At 44.2% G+C, this 24685-nt stretch overlaps 1 protein-coding gene across 1 annotated transcript in view; it reads right to left on the bottom strand.

Moving 5' to 3' along the window:
- Positions 1-24685, bottom strand: part of LAMC2 (laminin subunit gamma 2) — a 69091-nt gene that overhangs the window by 19422 nt on the left and 24984 nt on the right. Inside the window, exons 3-12 of the mRNA XM_061160883.1 lie at positions 21176-21311; positions 18125-18223; positions 14036-14172; positions 13113-13235; positions 11343-11532; positions 7987-8099; positions 4893-5111; positions 4072-4254; positions 2963-3208; positions 521-666 (exon numbers count right to left, since the gene is read on the bottom strand). Of these exons, the coding sequence (XP_061016866.1) occupies positions 521-666; positions 2963-3208; positions 4072-4254; positions 4893-5111; positions 7987-8099; positions 11343-11532; positions 13113-13235; positions 14036-14172; positions 18125-18223; positions 21176-21311 (1592 nt within the window). The remainder of the gene's footprint in view (positions 1-520; positions 667-2962; positions 3209-4071; positions 4255-4892; positions 5112-7986; positions 8100-11342; positions 11533-13112; positions 13236-14035; positions 14173-18124; positions 18224-21175; positions 21312-24685) is intronic.

The raw sequence follows: 24685 nt of genomic DNA, 5'->3' as shown, positions 1-24685 counted from the left end.
TGGAGAGATTCGCCATTCCCTCCTTCAGTGGAGCACGTTTTGTCAGAATTCTTCACTGTAGCCTGTCTTGGGTGTCCCTGCACAACATGGCCATAACTTCATTGAGTTATGCGAACCCCTTTGCCATGACAAGGCAGTGATCCATGACATCTCTTTTACATGTTTAGGTTTCCTTTGTTTTTTTCATAAGGACATTTCTTGGAAAAAATCCATCTGGAAAGTGGCATATTATAATAGAGCACTGAATTCAGATTCAGTGGACATGGGTGGCATTTTCAGTTCCCCCATGTGACTTTTGAAAAATAACACATTTCTCAAAACTGGTAAATATAAGAACATAACTTTGAAGTATTATTACTACTACAGGGAAACTTTTTAACATAACAATTTTTCAAGAGAGAAATAGTAATCCCCACTCCTGTCCTCAGGAGACTAGGAGGAGCCTGGGTTTGTGACAGGACCACCCAAAAGATACTTCAGGATTTTACTTGTGAAGGTGAGGGCTGGCTAGCATGCACACCTGGCTCTTCACTTGATTGTAGCAAGCTGGACAGTTGGTTAATGCCGCATGGTCACAATTGAGGCCGTCAAATCCTGGCTTGCAAACACAGCTGCCATCACTTCTACACTCCACGGGCTCCGAGCCCATTGGGTTGCAGTTGCAAGCTAGAGACAAAAGACAAACAGGAAGCTTTCATGTCAAACTAATTCTGGAACCTGGAGGTATAGCAAAGATAAAAGGAAGATCCAGTTACCCAGAGCAAAGAACCCTTCTTTGCCCTTGTTGATTCATGTTGTGTTGGATTCGTTTCTTGGCTATATCTCCAAGCACATTCCCAACACAGAGAGGTCTTGGGAATCATCTGGCAGGTTTGTTTGGTGTGTGTGTGTGTGGATGAAGAGACACTTCAACAGCCCATCCTTTCTAGAGACACTGATTTACTTCCCCCCATTAAATTGTAAGTCTCTTGGATATTCTGCAGACACTCTGGGTTTGCTCACAGGGAGAGTAACATTTCTTCTGGGCCTATAATATGCCAGATGTAGACATCTCTCTATATACTACAGATGAGAAATATGGGCTCAGAGAGGTTGAGTAATCTGTCCTAGGACATACAACAAGAAGATGGCAAGAATGAGAACTTGGAAAGAGCCAGTGCTATTTTCCTTCTGCTCTGCTGCCTTTGACGTAGGAAATGCAATAAAGCAGAACCTTTACTCAGCCAAACTGATTCAGTAGCACTATGTGTCATGTTCTGTTCTAGGAGCTGAGGATATAACAGTGGGTGAGACACTGCTCAAATGGAGTGATTCTTTGGGTACTCCAACTTTAGTGATCACAAAACACTTGGAATAACGTCTGAGCATATGTTATGATTTGCTTCCATATTTATGTGTCTTCCTTATTAACCTATGAGCTCTTTGTGAGCTGGGCTGAGTTATTCATTATTATAACCTCAGTATCTAGCTCCACACTGCATAAATGGTAAGAGCTTGATAAGACAGTTCAGTGAAAAAATTGTACTGTCTAAAGGCAGTGAAATCTCTATTAATAGCAATAATAGCAAAATCTATAAATTAATCTATTTATAGATTTGGGCTTCCCTGGTGGCTCAGACAGTAAAGAATCTGCCTGCGATGCAGGAGACCTGGGTTCAATCCCTGGGTTGGGAAGATCCCCAGAGAAGGAAATGGCAACCCATCTAGTATTCTTGCCTGGAGAATCCCGTGGACAGAGGAGCCTAGTGGGCTACAGTATATGGATTCGCAAAGAGTTGAACATGACTGAGCAACTAACAATTTCACTTTTCTTTTCAGATGGAATTATATAGTTTACCGTGTGCTTTCTCATATGCTATTTTACCTTTGCAACCACTTTGAGTAAAATGTTAATCGTCCCTATGAGGAAACTGAGACTCAGAGAAATTAATTGGCAAGATCAGAATAATACAAGAGGTATGCCAAAAAACTGGACTTAAACTCATACTGCTGATGTCATGTGAATGCTTCCTATCATAGAACTTCACAGCTATCCCACAAGCTGGGGTCAGGGCAGGTGGAATTTGTGCCCCTGGGTAGAAGCCTTAAGTTGCACAGAGCCTCAAGCATTTCCAGGGCTGGGCACTCTGTTGTGAATCAGGGGCTCTTGGTGCCCTGCAGACCTCCTGGGGAACCTCCAATCTGGGTCCCCAGAGCCACTCTGGACCTTAAAATAAGCAAGCTCCTGCGTTCTGGGCACCAGGCTGGTCTGGGACCCTGGTGACTGAGGGGTGAGTCTAAGTGGCAGGCCAGCTCCCTTGAACTGAGTTTGCCTCTAGAACAGAACATGTGCAATGGCTTGAAAGAAGGGCCGAGCAAGAGGCCCGGTCTGCACATTCATGCTTTGATCTGATCTGAAGCAGCGCCCAGGAATGCTCCACGAGAGCTACTGCTTTGAAGCCCGACCTCCTGAGTAGACGTGTGGACTGTCACCTTTCTATACATCAATCACACAGACTTCCTGAGAGGGTCTCTCCAACTACTTTACTGCCCACTCCCCTCCCACTTCAGTGTATCCAAGCTTCATCTCAAGTCATTTATTACCTTCCTCTTATGGGTCTGGCAGCCACTTGCCTGCCTGCCTGCCAGCCTGGGGACTACGCATAGGAGGCAGCCCCATTTTATCTCCTCTTCCACTTTGGAATGTAAACCTGACCCTTTTCACTTCTCCCACTCAGCCTTAACCCTTTCGACATCCTCTGGCTCTGACTGTCAGAGCCCTGCTGCAGGGGAAATTGGTCTTAAGACTTCTGGTCAGTGAAAGGTCCAGGCAGGTCAGAGAAGTCAAAGGAGCATCACAGTATTACCTGCTGTCAGCCTTGCGCATTTATATGTTCTCACACGTGTACATGCACACACACACACACACACACACACACACACACACACAGCCTGGCCAGTCTGCCTAGGGGTGCAGTCCTACCTCGACATTTGTCCGCTGGGTTGGCAGCCAAGGGGTCCCCGTAGTAGCCAGCTTTGCACTGGTCGCAGTGGGCACCGGTTGTGTTGTGAAGGCACTTCAGACACCTGCCTGTCAGGTGGTCGCAGTTCCCGGGGGCACTGGGGTCCACGTTGTTGCTGCACTGACAGGGCTGACAAGGTCTCACTGGACCATGTTCCCCAAAGGGGTCCCCAAAGTAGCCATCGGCACAGAGCTCGCAGCGGGCGCCTGGAAGGAACCAAGAGTCAAGCTGCCCACGTGATCATCGATTAGCAGCAAAACCAGAGGCAGAGGCTGAGATTATGTCACCCTCTAGAAGAGCTTCCCCCATCTGGGACCCCAGAAGAGCAGGCTCAGGAGCAGGAACCCACAGCAAGAGGCTGACTCTTCCACGCCACGGTGGTCACAGATTCTAGAACACAAGTACCACCAGGGGCCTTCCTGCCAGTTAACAAGCTGGCTAGGGAAAAGTCAGATGGAGCACCAAACCACCAAGACTGCAGCTCAAGATAAGCTCTTCTCTGAGACCGACCAGCAGAGAGGTGTGACATGTATAACGTTACTAAGTTTCCCTTCTTTATCTTGGTTCAATTTTTTTGCTTGTTTTTGATAAGGACCATTTAAAAAATCTATATTGAATTTGTTACAATATTGTTTCTGTTTGGGTTTTTTGGCCATGCAGCATGTGGGATCTTAGATCCCCAACCAGAGATCAAACCTGCACCCATCCTGCAACCCCACATCTCACCCCCACCCCTCCCCATCTTTACCCCATTGGTACCTGAAGTCTTGACAACTGGGCCACCAGAGAAGTCCCTCCTTGGGGTTCATTTTTAAAAACTTAGTTAAACTCTATATTTCATCTGACAACTTCACCTCCTAATTACAAACCTCTTAAAACAGCGTTAGATGTGTCCTCCCATAACTCTACACCCTGCCCTTCTTCAATCCACTTCAGCTCTTGGGCATCGATCTCTCCTTATCTTTAAAATGAGCCCATTGAGAATAACCCTGAGTCATGAGAAGTCCCTGGAAATCCCTTGGATTGGACAGACGCGTGGCAGGAGGACAGGGTGGGCAGCTGGCCTCACCAGTGACGCCATGGGGACAGTTATTGCACACCACCTCCTCTGTCTCGGGCATCACAGAACAGCTGAACCCATTGCGACAGGGACAGGGCTTGCAGCTGCGGGGGTCATGTGGGTCGTTGTAGAAACCAATGGGGCAGTCCGCACACTCGATGTCAGGGTTCTCATCCCCTGAATAACAGTCTCCTGGGAGGAAGAGGGAGAATGGAGGGGCAGAGAAATGAGCAGGTAAAACTATCGACTTCCTTTAATACAGAGGATGACACGTGGGAGGCAGAGCTTAGTAATTCAAAGCCTCCCTTTCTGCAGGTTTCCCCAGAGTGCTTGATCGCTGGCCCTCCCCTCTGCCCTCCTACCAACTCTAAACATGGCCACGACCCTGAATCTCACCCTCCCTCTCCCAGGCTAAGCCGACCCACACTCCTTTTACCACCGTCCATAACTTAACACGGCTCCCCTCTTCCCCACGGCTTGACTACACCACTTGTCAGCAAATTCATTCAGGTCCTGACACTGCCTTTGATCTCCCCAAACAATTCTTGCAATTTGACACCAGCTCCCCCACCCAGTATTGAACCATGACAGCCATTTCCTGTAACCTAGCACCTTTCTCACAACCTTGTGGCATTTCCATCATGAAAAGGATTGAATGTAATAAAGCACCGCGTCCATCTTCCCTCAACTCCAGCCCTGCTCTCCTTAATCCTTTCCCATCTCTGAAATGAGTTCAGGCACCGCCTTTCCTGCACGGCTCTCTCTTCCACGGGAGACCCCGTCACCTGGCTGCACCCCAAACCGCCTGGTTCAGGTGTCATTTCACTCACCTGTGTCTGGATCACAGACCCCTCCCCCTTGGCAGTTACAAGGAATACAGGTGCCGAAAGGTCCCAGTCTGGCTGAATCTCTTTTGTAGCCAGAAGCACATTCCTGGCAGAACTGTCCCTTGTACCCAACAGGACATACACATTGTTCAACCCAGGGTGCTGGGGCTCCCGAGATGGGGCGGGCTGAGATCAAGGTCACGTTGTCGAGGTACCCAGTACCTGCAAGGGAGACAACAGGTGGGAAGCAACAAGTGGTAAGGTCCAAGGATCTAAAGTCAGGCCTCATATTGGATTTTTTCTTAACTCCTCAATGAAAAGAAATTCACATTTTAAGGCAAGACAAGGAAAATTTAGACACAAAACTTTCTCTCGCCCTTTGGCCTCCTTCTTCCCCTCTAAGTAGATGTAACATTGTGCATCTGCCTTATGTGTTAAGCAGACCTCCCATGTGGCAGAAATACCTGCTCAACCACAAAGATCAATTTTTCTCTTTCTGGCACCAGCCATGTAACTCCTTAGACATAACATTACTTTGTCAGTCCTGGTAAGGGGTCACAGTAACCTCCTGCCTACTTGCCTTGTATGTGCAGACATCTCTGGTGAACTTTATGTCAATGCCAGTATATCATTTCCCTTAAAGAGAGCAATTGGTGCAGAACAGACTAGTCAGACGACCTGGAGAGATTGGGCCACACCTAATGGAAGTTCTTAGTTTAAATACTTGTTTATGACCTCATTAATGCTACTAGTTATATTATATGCTGCCTATTTTACAAGATTAAAGTTCCCTGCACATGCATGCATGCATGCTCAGTCACTCAGTTGTGTCCGACTCTTTGCGACCTCATGGACTGTAACCCACCAGGTTCCTCTGTCCATGGGATTCTCGAGGCAAGAATACTGGAGTGGGTTGCCATTTCCTCCTCCAGGGGATCTTCCCGACCCAGGGACTGAACCCACGTCTCTTACATCTCCTGCATTGACAGGCAGATTCTTTACCACTGAGCCACCTGGGAAACCCACCAAATGTGTGACTGAGCCTCAGATAAAATGAATGATAATTAGGTGACTAGAAACAATTTGATCAAATATATAGTTTTACAAGATCAGTGGTTGTAATAATGTATTGTAATAATTGTATATTGTAATTGTAATAACAATAGTGATTGTAATAATATGGGAAGAAGCAACAAAAGGGAACTATTCTGAGGACTGTAACAGACTAGTAAGACAGGTGGTCCAGAGACTTTTGGTTGCTGTTAACAGAAACTGGTCCAGTAATGGCACTTTCTGTGGCTTATCAAAAAAGTCCTCACTTGATGGAGAAGGAAATGACAACCCACTCCAGTATTCTTGCCTGGAAAAGTCCATGGACAGAGGAGTCTGGTGGGCTGAAGTCCATGGGAATTACATGACTGAGCATGTGTGCACGAGGGTGGAGGGAGATGGGTTGGTAGCAATAAAGTGGTAGAACTAAAAAAAAAAAAAAGTCCTCACTTGACTTGGGAATGTGCATTTCTAGCACCGTGGGACAAAATGGTCACAAAATACCTCCCAAACCATGACTGAAATTAAGACAGAAAGGAAAGGGACTGTAAAATAAAGAACACTGCCCACTCCCCTGTTCTACAACAATCAGGTCTTCAGCCGCCGCGGTCGATGACCAGCAACACATCCCGAAAGGAATTCAAGACAAAGGTCAGGATGAAGCACCCCGTGCTCTCAGAAACCTGATAAAACCGGCCCTCAGTCAGGTATTTTCAGGAAAAAATTTTATGAATCCAGTTTATTGCATCTTCTCATACTTATAAAAGCACTAAAACCATTAATTAAGATATCCGTCCCTTGGGAAGAGCAGTAACCTTCTACCAAGACGTGTGCTTGACAGCACGTACTCCCTTCGAAGATCACATACATACTGGCTTCCCCTTCACCTCTTTGGAACAGTTCTCAGAACTTTCCAAGAGACAACCTCCAGGCTCTACTTCTTATATTGGCTTGAATAAGATTTTTCATTTCTTTCTTAGATTGACTTTTTTTTAACTTTTTATCTTATATTGGAGTATAGATTGACTATTGATTAATTTTTTCATTGATAGCGCAGGTGACATTCACTCACTCTGGCATGCATAATAGTATAGCACTTCATCATCGCTGAGTGCACTGGTTCTGGTGTCAGAAAAATCAGGGTTTGAATTCTGGCTTGACCCTCACTAGCTCTGTGAATTGGACAAGTTCCATAATACCTCTGTGTTTCCTCAGCTATAGAAGAGAAATGACAGAGGTATCTACCTCCCAGGTTGTCATGAAATTAAATGAGACAATGCATGTACCATAGAGTACTTGGCACATAGTAAAGATTCAATAAATTGTTAGTAAACACCTTTTCCACTTTCTGCTTTATTCACTGTATCAGTGACATGGAAATGGTGCATTTTAGCCATGCATCCTTTTTACATGAATGCTAAAAAACTTAAGTGGTCTCACTTAAATAAATCCGATTGTGATAAGGAGAACCCAACATAGTACATAGTATGTAGAAAGTCCAATAATAGGAATTTACAGAATACATGGTGATGTCCAAACATGGTAGCACCAAGTATAATCCCAAAGGAAAACTACTCAAGAAATAAAGAGAAGAATGTTGTAGATTCCACTTCTGAGCTAAGGGAATGTGCCCTTTTGCTGTAGGTTACCTTCTTCAAATAATCGACTTCAATCTAAATACAGAGACTTTCTAGCAACACAGCATCATTTATTCTTCATTGATGTGACCTTTTTTCAAGAAATACTCCTTAACTCTTTGTTGACTGGGAGATTTTTGCAGAAACTAATGCTTGTGGTTGGCGATTTGTTATATTGAAATACTCTGGTCAATAACGTTTGGGTAGCAAAAGATGTATTAATATATCTCTGGTCAATAATGTGTTAACAACATCTTGTAGAATGTAAAAATGTAGACCCAATCAGAGATTCTACATCAAAACCATTCATTGTTTGTCCTCTTGTTTGGAGACTGTCACCAAGTTAGACAGCTGAAGCAAGTTAAACAAAAACCTAAGAAGGGAGGAATTCCTTTCTTTTAGTCACTTACTGTATTCTCCGTAGGTAGCTCGGATCCTCAGGGCTGTGAGGTTCCGCAGTAACCTCCGATACTCAAAGTAACTCAGCTGGGGTCTCCAGTTACTGCTTGGATGTTCATTTAATCTGCATGATTTAAAACCAAAAGGTGAAAAATCCAACTCTTATCAAATCTTATAATGTGTATACCTGATACAAATTCCTGCCCGAGAATGCAGGAACAACTAAGTCCCTCCACAGCCCTGCTTAGAGGGAGATAAAGGACAGGTAGCCATATCCTTGTAGGCACAAGCCTGAAGCTTTCCCACTCCACGGGGAATGCAAGCCCCACAGGATGTGATGGAGTGTAGGAAGCCAAACTCCAGGGGTTATGGCGTCCAGTGTGGGTCCAAGTCCTCAGAGACCACTTTCTATTCTTGGTCACAGGAAACCTAATAGCAGAAACATCTCTGAGTTCCAGAAGCTCTGATTTTTAAGAGCTGTCATTCATGTTTGGTTTTGTTGTTTAAATGACTTGTTATCTGAGCATGTTTCACCTCCTTTTCTCATAAATCAGTGTCCACCTTTTACACTCTTCCACATCTAATACTTCTTAGTTTTGGCATCATGTTGCCTTGGTGTATCATATCACCAGCCCCTGCACTATTTTTTTTAATGTTGTTTTTTGGTTTTTACTGGAATAGCTCTTTCAGGAACAACCCTAACCCTTTTGCCTCATCCACTGATTCATGAAATAAGTGTTTACTGTGCACTTATTTTGAACTAGAAGCTGTATTAGGACAGAGAATACAAAGACAAGTAGAGTGATGTGATCAATGTCTACCCAAGGTGGTAGGTAAACCTGTAATTATGATACGATGCGGAAAGTGCTACAACAAATGCGTGAACAGAAATTCACAATGGACTGTAACTTTACCTGGGATTCGGAGAAGGCTAATAGAAAGGAAAAACCTGTAAGCTGAATCTCAAAGAGTAGTTCACCAAGCTAAGAATGTGGGAATGGGTGTTCCAGCATGGAGAGCGAAGTGTGTGTATCAGAGTAAGCTGCAATTGGTTACTTAAGAACACAGCGTGTCTTGTGGGTCTTCTGTACATTATTGCCTTTAGTTCTACCCTGAGGTAGGCCCCCAACAACCTTCATTTGAACCACTGTGAATGTGATCTGATGGTTCAGTTAAAGACTCTACCCAAACTGTCCCCCACACAGGATTTGCACCAGCCTTCACATCTGATCGTGTCGCTCCTCTACATCTAATCTCTCAATAGATTTCCATCATCTTGCAGGCATGGGCCACATCTCAGCACCTAGACATGACATCCAAGAGCCACCCTGCTGGGCCTTTTCCCAGCCTTTTTAGCTTTATCTGCCCATCTCCCCTACACTAGCTGTGTTCCAGCCATAACTACTGCTTACCAGTGGCCTTTACTACACCTGTACATTCCCACATATACTCACAAGGGCAGGTTGTCCTGATTTGTCCCTGGGAAAGTCTTGTGCTTATTTCTGTTCCCAGTCCACACAGTCCTCTTAGTGAAGCTTTTCCTGACTTCTTCAGACAGAACTAAGACACTCTTTCCTTTCCTCCCAAGTCCCCATGAGCATGCACCACCACTGAAGTGATTTTATACTGTATTATGTTTGCACAAATAATAACACATCCTATGAGACAAGAGCTCTTGGAAGACAAAGACCATGTTTCTTCATCTTGAATTCTCAGCCTCTGATACAGTACTAAGCATTTGATAGGCACATCCCCTCCCCTGAACTCTCTGAACCCACCATTCAAAATTCCCATTCTAGAGAGAAATATTTGCAAATGATGTATTTGATAAGGGATTATTATCCAAAATATACAAATAAGTTACACAACTCAACATCAAAAAAACAAACAGCCCAATTAAAATATGGGCAGAGGACCTAAATAAACAGTTTTCCAAAGAAGGAATACAGATGGGCAGCAGGCACATGAAAAGATGCTCAACATCACTAATCATCAAAGAAATGCAAACCAAAACCACGATGAGATATCATCTCACACCTGTCAGAATGGCTATTATCAAAAAGACAACAAATAACAAGTGTTGGCAAGGATGTAGAGAAAAGGGAATGTTTGTGCACTGTTGGCGGGAACATAAATTGGTGCAGGCGCTATGGAAACCAGTGTGCAAAAAGATTAAAAATAGAACTACTATATGATCCAGCAAGCCCACTTCTGGGTATTCTTCTGAAAGAAACAAGAACACCAAATCAAAGAGAAATACACCTATATGTTCACTACAACATTATTTACAATTGCCAAGATATGGAAAATGTCCATCAATAGTGGATAAAGAAGATGTGGAGTGTGTGGGTGTGTGTGTGTGTGTGTGTGTGTGTGATGGAATATTACTCAGCCATAAAAAGAATGAATTCTTGCCATTTACAACAACATGGATGGACCTAGATGGTGTTAAGCTAAGTGAAAGAATTCAGACAGAGAAAGACAAATATCATATGATTTCATTTGTATGTAAACTCTAAAAAACAAACAAACATAATGAAACAAAAACAGAGTCATAAGAAGGGAGGGTGTGGGGGATGAGTGAACTAGGTGAGTGAAATTAAAAGGTAAAAACTTCCAGTTATAAAATAAATGAACCACAAGGATGAAATGTACAGCCTTGGAAATACAGTCAAGAATGTACTAACATTGTTTAGTGGCAGGTGGTAACTAGAGTTGTCTTGATCATTTTGTAATGTATAGAAACAGTGAATCACTATGTTATGGACCTGGAACTAAAATAGTGTTGTAGGTCAATCATACCTCAAAAAATCTCCCATTTCACAGGATAACATGTAACTTCTTTAGACACACACAGGACCATCCATGACCTTACCTCTGCCTCTTCTCTGACCTCAGTTCTCACTGTATTCCTCTCTCCCACTCCATGTTCCACTCATGCCTAATCACTTAGAATTTCCTAAATGTACAAAACCTCCTCAAACACACTTCTTCTGCCATGATAACCTTCACTCCTTTTCTTTCCTTAGAAAGCTACTCTTCATTGTCACATCTTCTCAGTAAGCTTTCCTAGATCACTCCAGTGCGAGTTACTGACGCCTCCTGCATATATTCAAAACACTGGTGTCCACTTTGTCACTTACAAGATGCACTGTAATCATCAGTTTATTTTTCTCCCCCATTAGCCTGTCAGGAGCATGTGGGCAGCAATCATAACCTGTCTCAGCACATAACACCATATTTGGTCCATAAAAGGTGCTCAGAAAAGCTTGTTGAATGAATGAATGATGACTGAATGAATAAACAAAGCAATCAGACTTCAATCACCGTTTGCTCTATTTGACTCACTTGTAGTCTCTCTCTTTACCTGAACGTGTAAGTTTTGGTGATCCCACAAGGCAGTGTCTTGTCACGCGGCATCAAGGGAGCTGTGATCCGTAGACCGGCACCTTCCAGAATCACGTCATGGGCAGATGGGTGTCTGCCTCCCCTGTCCACACGGAAGTCAAAAGACAGGCTCTGTCCATAGCTCACCTGTTGGTTCCCAAGAAATTTGGCTGTGAAACAGATCAGAAAGATTGGGATCAGCTGTGAGACCAGAGAAGAAAAGGAGTGAGCAGGTTTGCACAGACGTTGGCAATTTCTCTTGGAGTTCTGTATTATTCACCCATCACTCCCCACAAGCTACTCTTTCAGAAGAGCCAGTTCATGGCACTGGACATGGCCATACTGCTATTGGCTATGATGGAGGGTTAGTTAAGGAAATGCTAAAAGGGCCTCATTATAAGACACTTCCATCTATCACATGATTCACAGCATGGCCCTTATCAGCTCAGTTCAGTCGCTCAGTCGTGTCCGACACTTGGCAACCACGTGGACTGCAGCACACTAGGCTTCCCTGTCCACCACCAACTCCCAGAGCTTGCTCAAACTCATGTCCATTGAGTCGGTGGTGCCATCCAACCATCTCATCCTCTGTCATCCCCTTCTCCTCCCACCTTCAATCTTTCTCAGCATCAGAGTCTTTTCCAATGAGTCACTTCTTCCCGTCAGGTGGCCAAAGTATTGGAGTTTCAGCTTCAGCATCAGTCCTTCCAATGAATATTCAGGACTGATTTCCTTTAGGATGGACTGGTTGGATCTCCTTGCAGTCCAAGGGACTCTCAAGAGTCTTCTCCAATACCACAGTTCAAAAGCATCAATTCTTCGGCATTCAAATTTCTTTAGAGTCCAACTCTCACATCAATACATGACTACTGGAAAAGCCATAGCTTTGACTAGACGGACCTTTGTTGGCCCTTATGATAGACCAATATGCAGAGATTCCCAGGTTTATCAGCAGTAGTGCCATCTGTTACATAATGCTTTCTAGTGTACAGAATACTTGCACAAATATCATCATATTTGATGGCAATAATTCTTGGAGTTAGTCATTATTCTTCCCACTTAAGAACAGAGGAAATTAAAGTTTGGAAAAATTAAGAGGCCACCTTGCCCAGGAATCACATATTAGCTAAGAATATGAACTAGGATTAAAATTCTAGCCAGAAAAACGTCCCTGGTGGTCCAGTGGTTAAGACTTTGCCTTCCACTGCACAGGGTGTGGGTTTAATCCCTGGTCAGGGAACTAAGATCCCACATAACCTTATGGTCAAAAAGCCAAAACATAACACAGAAGAAATACTGTAATAAATTCAATAAAGACTTTAGAATGGGCCACATGAATAAAAAAAGAAATATAAAAAAAAATTTTTAACCAGAGCTTTTCTATTCAACTTTTCTGATTTTTATATTTTTAAAATTTACAAGTGGTTTAAAGCTTTGAGTCACTTTCTCATCTGCTTCCTGATAGACCCACAGATTTGACCCCAGTCCTTATTTCTTGTGTTGGTGGGAAACTTAGAAATTTGCCTTTTAACTGAAGCAGGAACCTGCAATGGGATGTGACCACCTGGACACCCAGTTCTACTCTGTTGGGCTGTTACTTTGTCAGTAGGACTGAAGCCCCAGTTGTCTTCTGGAGATGCTACTGCCCTGGACACTAAGTGATAAGATTTTCACATTTGCTAAACCCATTCTTCTATCCTGACTTCCTAGTCTTCTAAGTTGACTTCTACATGAAAAATACCATACGTACCAGGAGCTACAAAATAGACAGGGTCTGATCGTCGTGCTGAAGTAAACACATCTTGATGGCGCTGTGACCATTGGAGCTTTGCAGGAAACCCATTTCTCTGGACAGCCTTCCAGCCATCAACATCTGGAACATAAGTAAAACCACTCTTCATTAGAACAAACCTTATCATCAGTTGAGTTAAACAAGGCAAGACTTGATTTTTACTCACTAGCAATGAGTGAGCAACAAGTGGGCTTTCTTTATATTTCCACATTTGTGCACCATCCTCAGAATTCCCTATGCACCTCTCTACTTGGTTTTCACCTTCACCTACTCCAGTTTACACCTGCTTTAACTTCTTGTCTTTGAGTCTGACTCTTGGAATAAGAGAACATGTTTTCATCTGCCTGTAATTTGCATTTTTATTTCATTTACATAAACACGGTCTGGCCTTAGTGAGGTAAGAGGGTCCAGTATGTTCAGAGAGAAACTCAGAGTTGAGATCATATTAATCTCCCATATTTTTAGAGTGCTTTGCAGCTTGGTAACTAATTTCACATAAATTAACTCATTTGGCATATGTGAAAGCAGTATTATTAGTGAATGTGAATTCCAGAAAGGCTTGTGTTAAGCCCCTCAATCCAAAAGAATGATTCTTTTGTGGTTTTAAAGTACACTAATAGGAAATGCAGGGAGTTGAAAATCTGTTCTCTTTTTAGTTATTTTTATAAGTCATTCATAAGCTGGTCTGAGCAAACTGTTCAGCTATAACTTTTCCAAGACACCAGGCTCTTTCTGACAAAATAATGTACATTTAAAGCTAGAAGACAGTCATCCTGTTAAAGATGACTCAAGGACCCCATCCTGCGGACAGAAGTCTACAAGCACAAAGCCCTATACAACAGGAAATAAAAGCAAAACACCTAGAAAACAGAATGCTTTACCTTGATGGAAGGTGGATATGATTTTATGGACACTGTAGTCTCCAGAGCTTTGGCAGCTGGCTGAATGCCCGTAGCAAAAACACTGGGTGCAGCCCTCAGGGTTTCTCCCGTCCAAGTGATAGTAACCTGGTCGGCACCTGCAGGGGCGTTTTAGAAATCGGGACAATATTATAGGTTATTTCTCCCACAGAGAATACGGTGACTGATCATTTCTACTTTCTTTCCCACCCAGCCCATTAATTCCCAGAGGTGAGAAATACTCGGTTGCATATACCACTCCCACTCCTCCTGATGGAAAATCACAGCCCTCCATTAAAAAAGCATGAAGAATATTCACTCTCTTTTGCTCTAGCAGAGCAGCAACTCATGATGGTCTGGAAACGGTGACTTTTCCTATCTTTGGTAAGGAATTCAGTGCGCAAGATGGGGAGGGGTCAGGTAGGGCTGTGCAGAGTTGGCCCAGTCCTAGAGCAAGTGTTTAAAGGGGGCAATAGGGTGGGAAGTGGGGGCCAGCAAAAGACAGGCAAATGCTCCTGACCCAGTACCCATTCAGCTGTCCTGACCCTCCCCTCAACAGGACCACCGTCCCTGGCATTGCCCACCATACCTGCCCCTTGGATCTGGGCTCTGACCCACAGGGGAGGGAGCAGGTGAGGTTATGCCAAAGAAAAATGACTACAGGCCCCCTGGAAAAGCAAACTGTAGGCTGGTGTCCCCTCTGCTCCGAGCTCAAGCCCTCCAGGGACTCCTCTGAGGACCACAGCCGGCAGACAATTTCCAGACCAGATGCTGGGGTCATAGAGAAGAGGGCAGGGGAAGCCAAGAAGGATTTGTTTTCTTCTCCAGTCAAGTTAACAACATCCTTCTACATAAAATAACGGTAGTGTCAATGATCATTTATTTAGCACTTGCGATATTCCAGGCACCTTACATATGCTCCCTGGTTTAATCCTCACTTCAACCCAATGACATAGGAATTGTTATTTCCAATTTTCTTAGACGAAGAGACCAAGGTCAGAGAAGTCAAGAAACTTGTTCAAGGTCATATAGCTTATAAGTGACTGAGGCAAGATTCAAATTAAGGCACATCTGCCGATAAATTATGTGGTCTTATCCACTGGACCATACTTCGGGAATATGTTCAATGTACAAAGGGGCTTCCCTGGTGGCTCTGCTGGTAAAGAATCTGCCTGCAACGCAGGAGACCTGGGTTCGATCCCTGGATTGGGAAGATCCCCTGGAGAAGGGAAAGGCTACCCAAACTAGTATTCTGGCCTGGAGAATTCCATGCACATAGTCCACGGGTCTCAAAGAGCTGGACACGACTGAGCAACTTTCACGTTCACTTCTCCTTTATTGAGCAAAAGCAGAAAGGCAAACTAGCTGTGAACTGTAGATGCTACAGAGAACAGCAGTAAATAAATACCTTTTTTTCCCTCTATAGATCAAGGGTTTAAAAACTCATTATAGTTTCTGTGGAGGAAACCTGCAGATTAAAACAGACTAAAAAACAAGGAAAGAAGGAAGGGGGGAGGGAGAAGGGAAGGAAGAAGAGGTAAGTCAGAGAAAGGGTGGAGAAGGAATCATAAAGGAAGGCAGGAAGGGAATCAGCAAAACTAAACACACAGTGTTTAAGGATGTACTTGGGAGATAAATTATGAAGAATAGTGGTCACTTCTAGGAAGGAGGGAGGATATTATGGGGCTGGCACATTTTTAGCAAAGGCCAATTTCATTAAAAAAAGCAAGAGGGTTCCAGAAAAACATCTACTTTTGCTTTATTGATTATGCCAAAGCCTTTGACTGGGTGGACCACAGCAAACTCTGGAAAATTCTTAAAGAGATGGGAATACCAGACCACCTGACCTGCCTCTTGAGAAACCTGTATGCAGGTCAGGAAGCAACAATTAGAACTGGACATAGAACAACAGACTGGTTTCAAATTGGGAAAGGAGTACGTCAAGGTTGTATATTGTCACCCTGCTTATTTAACTTATATGCAGAGTATATCATGAGAAACGCTGGGTTGGATGAAGCACAAGCTGGAATCAAGATTGCCAGGAGAAATATCAATAACCTCAGATATGCAGATGACACTACCCTTATGGCAGAAAGTGAAGAAGAACTAAAGAGCCTCTTGATGAAAGTGAAAGAGGAGAGTGAAAAAGTTGGCTTAAAACTCAGCATTCAGAAAACTAAGATCATGGCATCTGGTCCCATCACTTCATGGCAAATAGATGGGGAAACAGTGGAAACAGTGGCAGATTTTATTTTTGGGGGCTCCAAAATCACTGCAGATGGTGACTGCAGCCATGAAATTAAGACTCCTTGGAAGAAAAGTTCTGACCAACCTAGACAGCATATTAAAAAGCAGAGACATTACTTTGCCAGCAAAGGTCCATCTAGTCAAAGCTATGGTTTTTCCAGTAGTCATGTATGGATGTGAGAGTTGGACTGTGAAGAAAGCTGAGCACCAAAGAATTGATGCTTTGGAACTGTGGGGTTGGAGAAGACTGTTGAGAGTCCCTTGGACCACAAGGAGATCAAGCCAGTCCATCCTAAAGGAAATCAGTCCTGAATATTCATTGGAAGGACAGATGCTGAAGCTGAAACTCCAATACTTTGGCCACCTGATGCAAAGAGTTGACTCATTTGAAAAGACCCTGATGCTGGGAAAGATTGAAGGTGGGAAGAGAAGGGGATGAAGAGGATGAGATGGTTGGATGGCATCACCAACTCAATGTACATGAGTTTGAGTAAACTCCGGGAGTTGGTGATGGACAGGGAGGCCTGGTGTGCTGCAGTCCATGAGGTCGCAAAGAGTCAGACATGACTGAGTGACTGAACTGAACTGAATTTCATATAATCAGTGCGGCTGACAACATTTGTTTTATGAGACTTTCTATTTCTCTGTTCTATTTTGAAATTTAAAAGGTTTTCAGAAAGTGACTCCTCTTGTAACACTTAAGCTATGTTTCCCTACCCCCACCCCGGCAGCAAAGAACTGGCTGAAAACACAAGCCAGGAATGTACCTGGCATTGCCTCTGCCCAGGTATAAGCAATTGGCCACATGCCAAAGAACTGCTTGCTTTCTTTGAAGGAAATACGGGGGAAGGTTTTACCTCTGGGGCCCACTTCACAGCCCTCTGCTTACAACAGTCTCAGGGGAGTGAAGAGTTTTAAGTCCAGGCTCAGTTTGTATCTAAGGAATTTCCTGCAGCAGCAACTGGGGGTGGATCAGCCTCACTGTACCACCTGCCCCAACATGGCTCTGACATCCTCCCCTGGTTCGTGTGTGTGCACATAACCACCATCCCATCCCTGGGCAGGTCCTCGTCTGCACACAATGGTTATTTATGGCCATACGCTGCAGTATTTCCACTGACTAAGATTTTCCCAACATGTTTACTTAGGCCAGGCCTTCCCTGGGACTGAGTTGAGTCATGAGGCCTCATCCCTGCAGACCCTGTATAGAGCACCTGGGGCTGAGAGCCAGCTGGCCAGGGACTCCCCAGGGCCCTGTCACAGCATACAGAGAGAAGGGACCCAGAGCAAAAGCTTGCAGCCCACTGAGATTTGGGGCCTTGCTTGCATTTTTTAAAAAATATTTATTTATTTACTTGACTGCACCAGGTCTTAGCTGTGGCATGTGGGATGTTCATCTTCATTGCGGCAATGTAAACTCTTAGCTGTGTGACATGTGGGATCTAGTTTCCTGACCGGGGATGGAACCCAGACCCTTTGAATTGGGAGCATGGAGTCTTAACCACTGGACTACCAGGGAAGTCCCTTGCTTGTATTTTTTTTTAAAGCCTAGTTTTTGCAGGACTTCCCAGTGGTTAAGACTCTGTACTTCCAACATAGGAGGTTTGAGTTCCATCCCTGGCGAAGAAACTAAAATCACATATGCCATGCAGTGTGGCCAAAAGATAAATTAAAATAATAATAATAATAAGGTCTAGTTTTTGAGGCCAGGGAGCAGGAAGAAGGTCCTCAACATTGGTTAAGTGTCCCTTTTCCATGACCCACACTCATGCCGGTTGTCAGGGGACCTCCTGCCGTGTCCACAGGGTCACAGTTCACACAGACCTATCACAGCGCTCTCCCGTGACAGCTGGCTTGCAGACACAGCGGCCCAAGTCACAGGGCCCCGAGATGCCGGCTGGATCACAGTCACACTTGGAGTCTCTGGAAAGAAGAAAAAGAAAATTAGAGCTGTGTTTCCAAATGCTCTGAACTATACACATGAAGATCAGGCACTCATAAGCAAATGTCACCAACTTGAGTCAATCTTTCATCTTCAATGAGGCTTCTCTTAGCTATTCTTGTCCATGCTAATCTCTCTCAGACCCTTTAAGAATTCATCTGTCCATGCACTAGTGCTACTCAAAGTGTGGTCCGTGGCTGGCAGCCAGTCCAAGAACTGTTTACTACCCACTTCTAGAGAGAGCAGGGGTTTGCCTCAGAATGTAAACCAAACTCATCATGAAACTGTTTAGTTTGGTTGACTGTTTGCGTCAGTTGACTTAAAAATTTTTTTATCATTTGTTTCTCTATTGTTTAATCCAGGGGTGTCTGCTTTCATCACGGTTGACTCCACCTATTTGCTTTTTGTTCATTTAGTTCTTTCTTCTGGTAACACTTCTATTTCACATATAATTCATACCATGCCATTCATTATTTAAAGTATACAACTCATTGGGTTTTAATTGATCCTCAGAGTTGTGCAAAGAGCACCACAACCAACTTTGGAACATTTTTATCACTCTAAATAGAAAGCTTGTGTCCTTTAGGAATCACCCTCATCGCCGTCCCTCAAGTCCTAGGCAACCACTAACCAACTTTTCGGCTCTGGAGATTTGCCTGTTCTGAATGCTTCCTATAAAAGGAATTGTACGATGTGTGGCCTTTTGTGTTTTGCATCTTTCACTTAGTATGTCTTCAAGATCCATCCATGCTGTATCACGTATCAGTAGTTCATTCTTTGCATGGCTGAATAAAATCCCATCATGTGAATATACTACATTTTGTTCATCCACTCATCAGAATGTACTTTTAGGTTTCCACTTTTTAACTATTACCAAGAACGCTAATTATTCATAGTGGATAATTTGCGTACATTCATGTGAACATTTGCATACAAGTTTTTGTGCAGATATGTTTTCATATCTCTCAAATGTATATCTAGGAGTGAAATTGCTATTAGTTTTGCTGATTTTTTTTTTTCTGGTTGCAAGACTTTTCTCAATGAAAAAAATCAGTATTTTCATTATTTAATTTTGGCACAATCTCCTTGTCTTGTGCAAACGAGCACTTTGACTGATGACTGGTCTCTGACTAACCAAAGCCCTGGTCTCTATCACCGAGCTTGCCCCATAAGCATATGTATTTATCTCATGCATCTAACACCAAATTTGTTCTCTTCCCTACTGACCTGCTCCTCCTGACTGCCCCATGACCCCGTCAGATCCTGCCCAAACCTGCCTCTGACTCCTCCTCCTTCACATTCCTCATCTAATCAGTGCCAAGTCCTATTGGGCTTCCTGAAGATTTCTTTCCCAATCTCCATCTCTCAGTTGCCATGGTCTCCTCCCTATCCTGGCCCCTCCACACTATTATCTGGACCCTCTGAGAAACACATATTCAGCATCTACTGGTTGCTAAGCACTGGGGATAGTAAGAAGTAGGAAACAGTTCTGCTCTCTAGGAGTCTCAAGGCAGGGCAGACACATGAACAGCAATGGCAAGAAAGCACGTCTGCAGCTATAGCCGAGCTGGAACACGCTCACGGGCCTCTTCCCCGCAGCAGTGAACATGACAGAACCAAAACCAGGCTTCCATTCTAGTGGGAGAGACAGACAGATACATACAGAAAGTAAGAGACTGTAAAACAAGAGTCAGCACAGAGCGGTGGGGACTGGTCCGGACGACCTCTGAGAGGAGACGGACAAGGTGGGGATGGAACCCCTGAAGCTCTGTGTGGCTCTGTGGGAGGGAAGAGGACTCCAGGCCAAGGCCAAGGTCACATACACTCGGCTCCTTTGAAGAAGGAAAGGAAGCCTTGGAGGGGGTGAGAAATGGGGTAGAAGCCTCAGGTGGAGAATAGAGAGGGCAGGAGGGGCTTAGAGGGCCCTAGCTGCCTAGATGGGAAGTTTGGATCTCATTCTAGGTGGGAACGGAGTTAATGGAGGTTTGGAGCAGAGCTATGATGTCATCTACTTCATAGTTTACAAGGATTACCAAGGGAGATGGGGCCTGGGAGGGGTCAGGGAAGTCTGGGAGGGGAAGAGAATCTGGGATGGTGGTAATAAGGATGGTGCAGGCAAGGCGGGTGGGTGGGTCTCACATGGACAAGGGGCTGGAATCATGGGTGATGAAGAAGTGGTTTCTCTGTGGGCAGCCTTCTGGCCCATGGCTTCGCTGCCAAGCTCCTCTTCACCAAAGTCAGCCCAGCACCTTGCTGGCTCTGCATCTCTGCAGGCTGGCCATGTGACTTATAAGGTACGCTTCACTTTTTCCAGAAAAGTAAGTTGAGCAGGACTAGAGAATGCTTCAAGCTAAAGGAGATTCAAATTATGCAGGAAGTTCTTCTCTAAATCTGCTTATTTGAAACAAGTTCCAGGTTAAACCTTAAAGGACTCTTAACTTCCGCCCTAGTTCACCTCTAGGAGGGGTAGTTGTCAGGGTGATGAGCATAGCCTCCACAGACAACACTCTGAGCCTGAGTATGAAGTCCACCCTCACCAGCAACACTGGCCACCTTATTTATCCTCTCAGGATTTAAGTTTCTTATCTTTAACACAAGTATAAAGCTAATCCAAAGTTTTTAGGGTTATTGTGAGGGTTAAATGAGATAACCCACACAAAGTCCCCAAAAGACTTCCCTGGTGGGTCCAGGGGCTAAGACTATAAGCTCCCAATGCAGGAGGCCTGGGTTTGATCCCTGGTCAGGGAAGTAAGATCTCATATGCCACAACTAAGACCCAGTGCAGCCAAAAAATAAATAAACATTTTTTTTTTAATAGTGTTTCCATACTCAGTTACTTAGTAACAGTTACTCAGTAAATGTAAGTGGTCCCTAGTGTTGATACGATCACCATTAGTCACAGTGGAACCAGCAGTGGTGGCGAAGGCACTTACTGGAGCTTCCGGTCTTGGGTGCACCCAGCATCAGTGAGGGTGTGGAAGCCTGGCAAACAGCGGTCACACCTGTCCCCTGTCACACCTGGCTTACAGCTGCACCGTCCAGCGTTGTCACATCGAGGGCTAAGAGAACCTATAACCACAAAGGAGGGGGAAGGAAAGAAGAAAAGGAACTATTTCATTCATATGACATTAGAGGGCAACCATCACCATATGGGAGCTCAATAAATACTAAGTAATGATCTCCTAAAGGAGATCAGTCCTGAGTGTTCATTGGAAGGACTGATGTTGAAGCTGAAACTCCAATACTCTGGCCACCTGATGTGAAGAGCTGACTCATTTGAAAAGACTCTGATGCTGGGAAACATTGAAGGCAGGAGGAGAGGGGATGACAGAGAATGAGATGGTTGGATGGCATCACCGACTCGATGGACATGAGTTTGGGTAAACTCCAGGAGTTGGTGATGGACAGGCAGGCCTGGCGTGCTGCAGTCCGTGGGGTTGCAAACAGTCCGACACAAGTGAGCAACTGAACTGAACTGAACTGAATCACCATGACCTGCTGCCTTGGGCAATTCTTTCACGTCATCGGGATATGCATCTACCCACTAGGGAAAATTCTGACAACCAAGGATGGCTTCTTCAGGGAAAGAAATGGAAATGACTCCTGAAAGCACTATTATTTGTATATCTGCTCTGGTTTCAACATTAAATCATTTGCCAAATCCTTGAGATCTTAAGCAACATTTGTGAATGAGCACATGAGCCTCCACAAAGACAGGATGCAGAAGTGAGTCGCCTTCGCCCTTATCTCTGGCAGGCAAACAGCAAAATCTTTCAAGGGTCAGTGCTCATACAGTATGATTGTAAGAGTACAAAAAAGCCTCTTAACCAAAAATATCTCCACCTGGAGTGGTGGAAATTTTCACCCTTGGAGCATCACCTCTTGTGAAGAGTGAAGACCCTGAGCATCTTACCTGGTTTGGGGCACTAGAGTACTTTCCTACAATTAATTGCTTATAGACATGCTCTATAAAATGACCTCGCAGACTGTTACTGAAAGGTGAGAGGTGCTCAGGATAACAAAGAGTGCCACCCTGGAATCCAGCCACCCTTACCGCCTCCCCTTCAACCACCCCCAGTTCAAGCTTCCTCCTTCTCTCACCTGGACCCTACCTCCATCCTTGACTCCCTACACTCCATTCTCTCTATAGAAGCAGAAGTACTCCTTTTCAATGGAGTTTGAATCATATGACTGGTCTGTTTAGGTCTTCTGATGGGTCTAGGTCTTCTGATGGGTCCCTGCTATGAGTGAAATGAAGTGCAAACTCTGTACCATGACCTACAAGCCTCTACCTCTCTTGCCTCATCTCTTGCTCCTTCACTGAAGTCCAGCATCCTAGCTCCCCTCCCTGTTCCTGGAATATGCTGATTGCTTCCCTCCTCAGGGCATTTGCACCTGCTGCTTCTTCAGCCTGGAATGTTCTATCCTGAGAACACACCCTAATTGGCCCATTCTCAGCACTTAAGTCTTGATTAACTTCTCTAGAGAAACCTTCTCTGTCTCTCATGTCTATAATATTCAGCCCACTGCTCCTTCAGTCCCTAGCCCTGCTTACTGATAACTCCTTCAGCTTGTGTTCCCTGCTGAATTCCCAGTGCCCGAAGCAGAGTTCTAGATGTCCGTTGGATTAATTAACCCTCGGGAAGGAGGATATGGTTATTGTGAAAGGAGGAGGAAGCCAAAAGATGAGGTAGAATGTGGTTCACCTACTTGATAATTTCCCTCAGGCTGGCAGTACTATAAATAATCCCTATAGCTGAACTGTGATAACCAGGCTATTCATAATCTATAAAGCCAACAGAACATTAACCAGTTGCTCCTTCTTTCTCCTAATCTCTTACTTGTCTGTGAACTTTTAATTCACTTATAGATACAAGTCAGATCAATAAAGGTGTTTGGCTCTGTGTCTATAGCCAAAGGTGGAACATGAAATAAACTAGTTACATACACAGTTAGAGTCTGTGAGAGCCTCCATGTCAACCTTGCAAGGCTTGAAAGGACCCTCAGTGATAAGAACATACACAACCTTTTTTGAGCACCTGCTATGTGTGAGTCACTGAATTGAGCATTTTATATATATTAGTTCACCATATTTATTGGTGAATTAAGAGCTGATAAGATATCAAACCCATTTGTGGATAATCGGGGGTACTCAGAGGATCAGACAGCTCACACCAGGAGCAGATAGAGAGAGGAGGGGAAGGCGCCTCAGGCAGAAATAGAATATCACTGATTAAGCAAAGGGAAAGGGTGATTGGAGTGGGGAGAAGTCTCAGAATAGTGGAAGCCAAGGGAGGAGAATTACAAGGAGGGTTAAGGGAGGAAGAACATGGAATAGTTTTCAGTATCTAAGACAAGAGAGCACTTAAGATGAGAGGGAGGCCACTGGGGTTGGCGTTTAGAGACACACAGCAGACAGAGCTAAGAAGGTAAATTCCTGTTTAAATTTATACAATTTAATTATTTTAACATAAATGAGTAAATCTGGGACCCAGAAACACATTTTTTTCTCCATTCAAATTAATAAAAATTATGTTTTTAGTTTAAGAAAACCCTCCCTAAAATAGCTTTTCAGAAGCAACTCTTTTACTAGTCCATGGTCTATAGCCCACCAGGATCTTTTGTCCATAGCATTTCCCAGGTAAGAATACTGGAGAGGATTGCCATTTCCTTCTCCAGGGGATCTTCCCAACCCAGGGATCAAACTCGAGTCTCCTGCACTGGCAGGTGAATTCTTTACCACTGAGCTACCTGGGAAGCCCAAACTAAAACATATGAAGTGCCTAAAAAGCAGAGACATTACTTTGCCAACAAAGGTCCATCTAGTCAAGGCTATGGTTTTTCCAGTAGTCATGTATGGATGTGAAAGTTGGACTATAAAGAAAGATGAGTGCTGAAGAACTGATGCTTTTGAACTGTGGTGTTGGAGAAGACTCTTGAGAGTCCCTTGGACTGCAAGGAGATCCAACCAGTCCATCCTAAAGGAGATCAGTCCTGAAGGACTGATGTTGAAGCCGAAACTCCAATACTTTGGCCACCTGATGCAAAGAACTGACTCACTGGAAAAGACCCTGATGTTGGGAAAGACTGAAGGCAGGAGGAGAAGGGGACGACAGATGATGAGATGGTTGGATGGCATCACCGACTCAATGACATGAGTTTGAGTAAACTCCGGGAGTTGGTGATGGACAGGGAGGACTGGTGAGTTGCAGTCTACGGGGTCGCAAAGAGTCGGACATGACTGAGAAACTGAACTGAACTCAACTCAACTCAACATCTCACATATAGTAAGTGCTCACAAAAGTGGTTTATGCTTGTATCTTCTAGGCCTCCTTCAAGCCTTGCAAAGTTGACATGGAAACACACACAGGCTCTTACTATAAACAGGACTGATTTATTTCATGTTCCCAAACTTCCAAAATAATAGCATTGGGTTTTCAAAG

This window comes from Dama dama, chromosome 14 (genome assembly GCF_033118175.1).
Source record: "Dama dama isolate Ldn47 chromosome 14, ASM3311817v1, whole genome shotgun sequence".
Taxonomy (NCBI): domain Eukaryota; kingdom Metazoa; phylum Chordata; class Mammalia; order Artiodactyla; family Cervidae; genus Dama; species Dama dama.
This window is presented reverse-complemented; position numbering and strand designations above follow the sequence as displayed.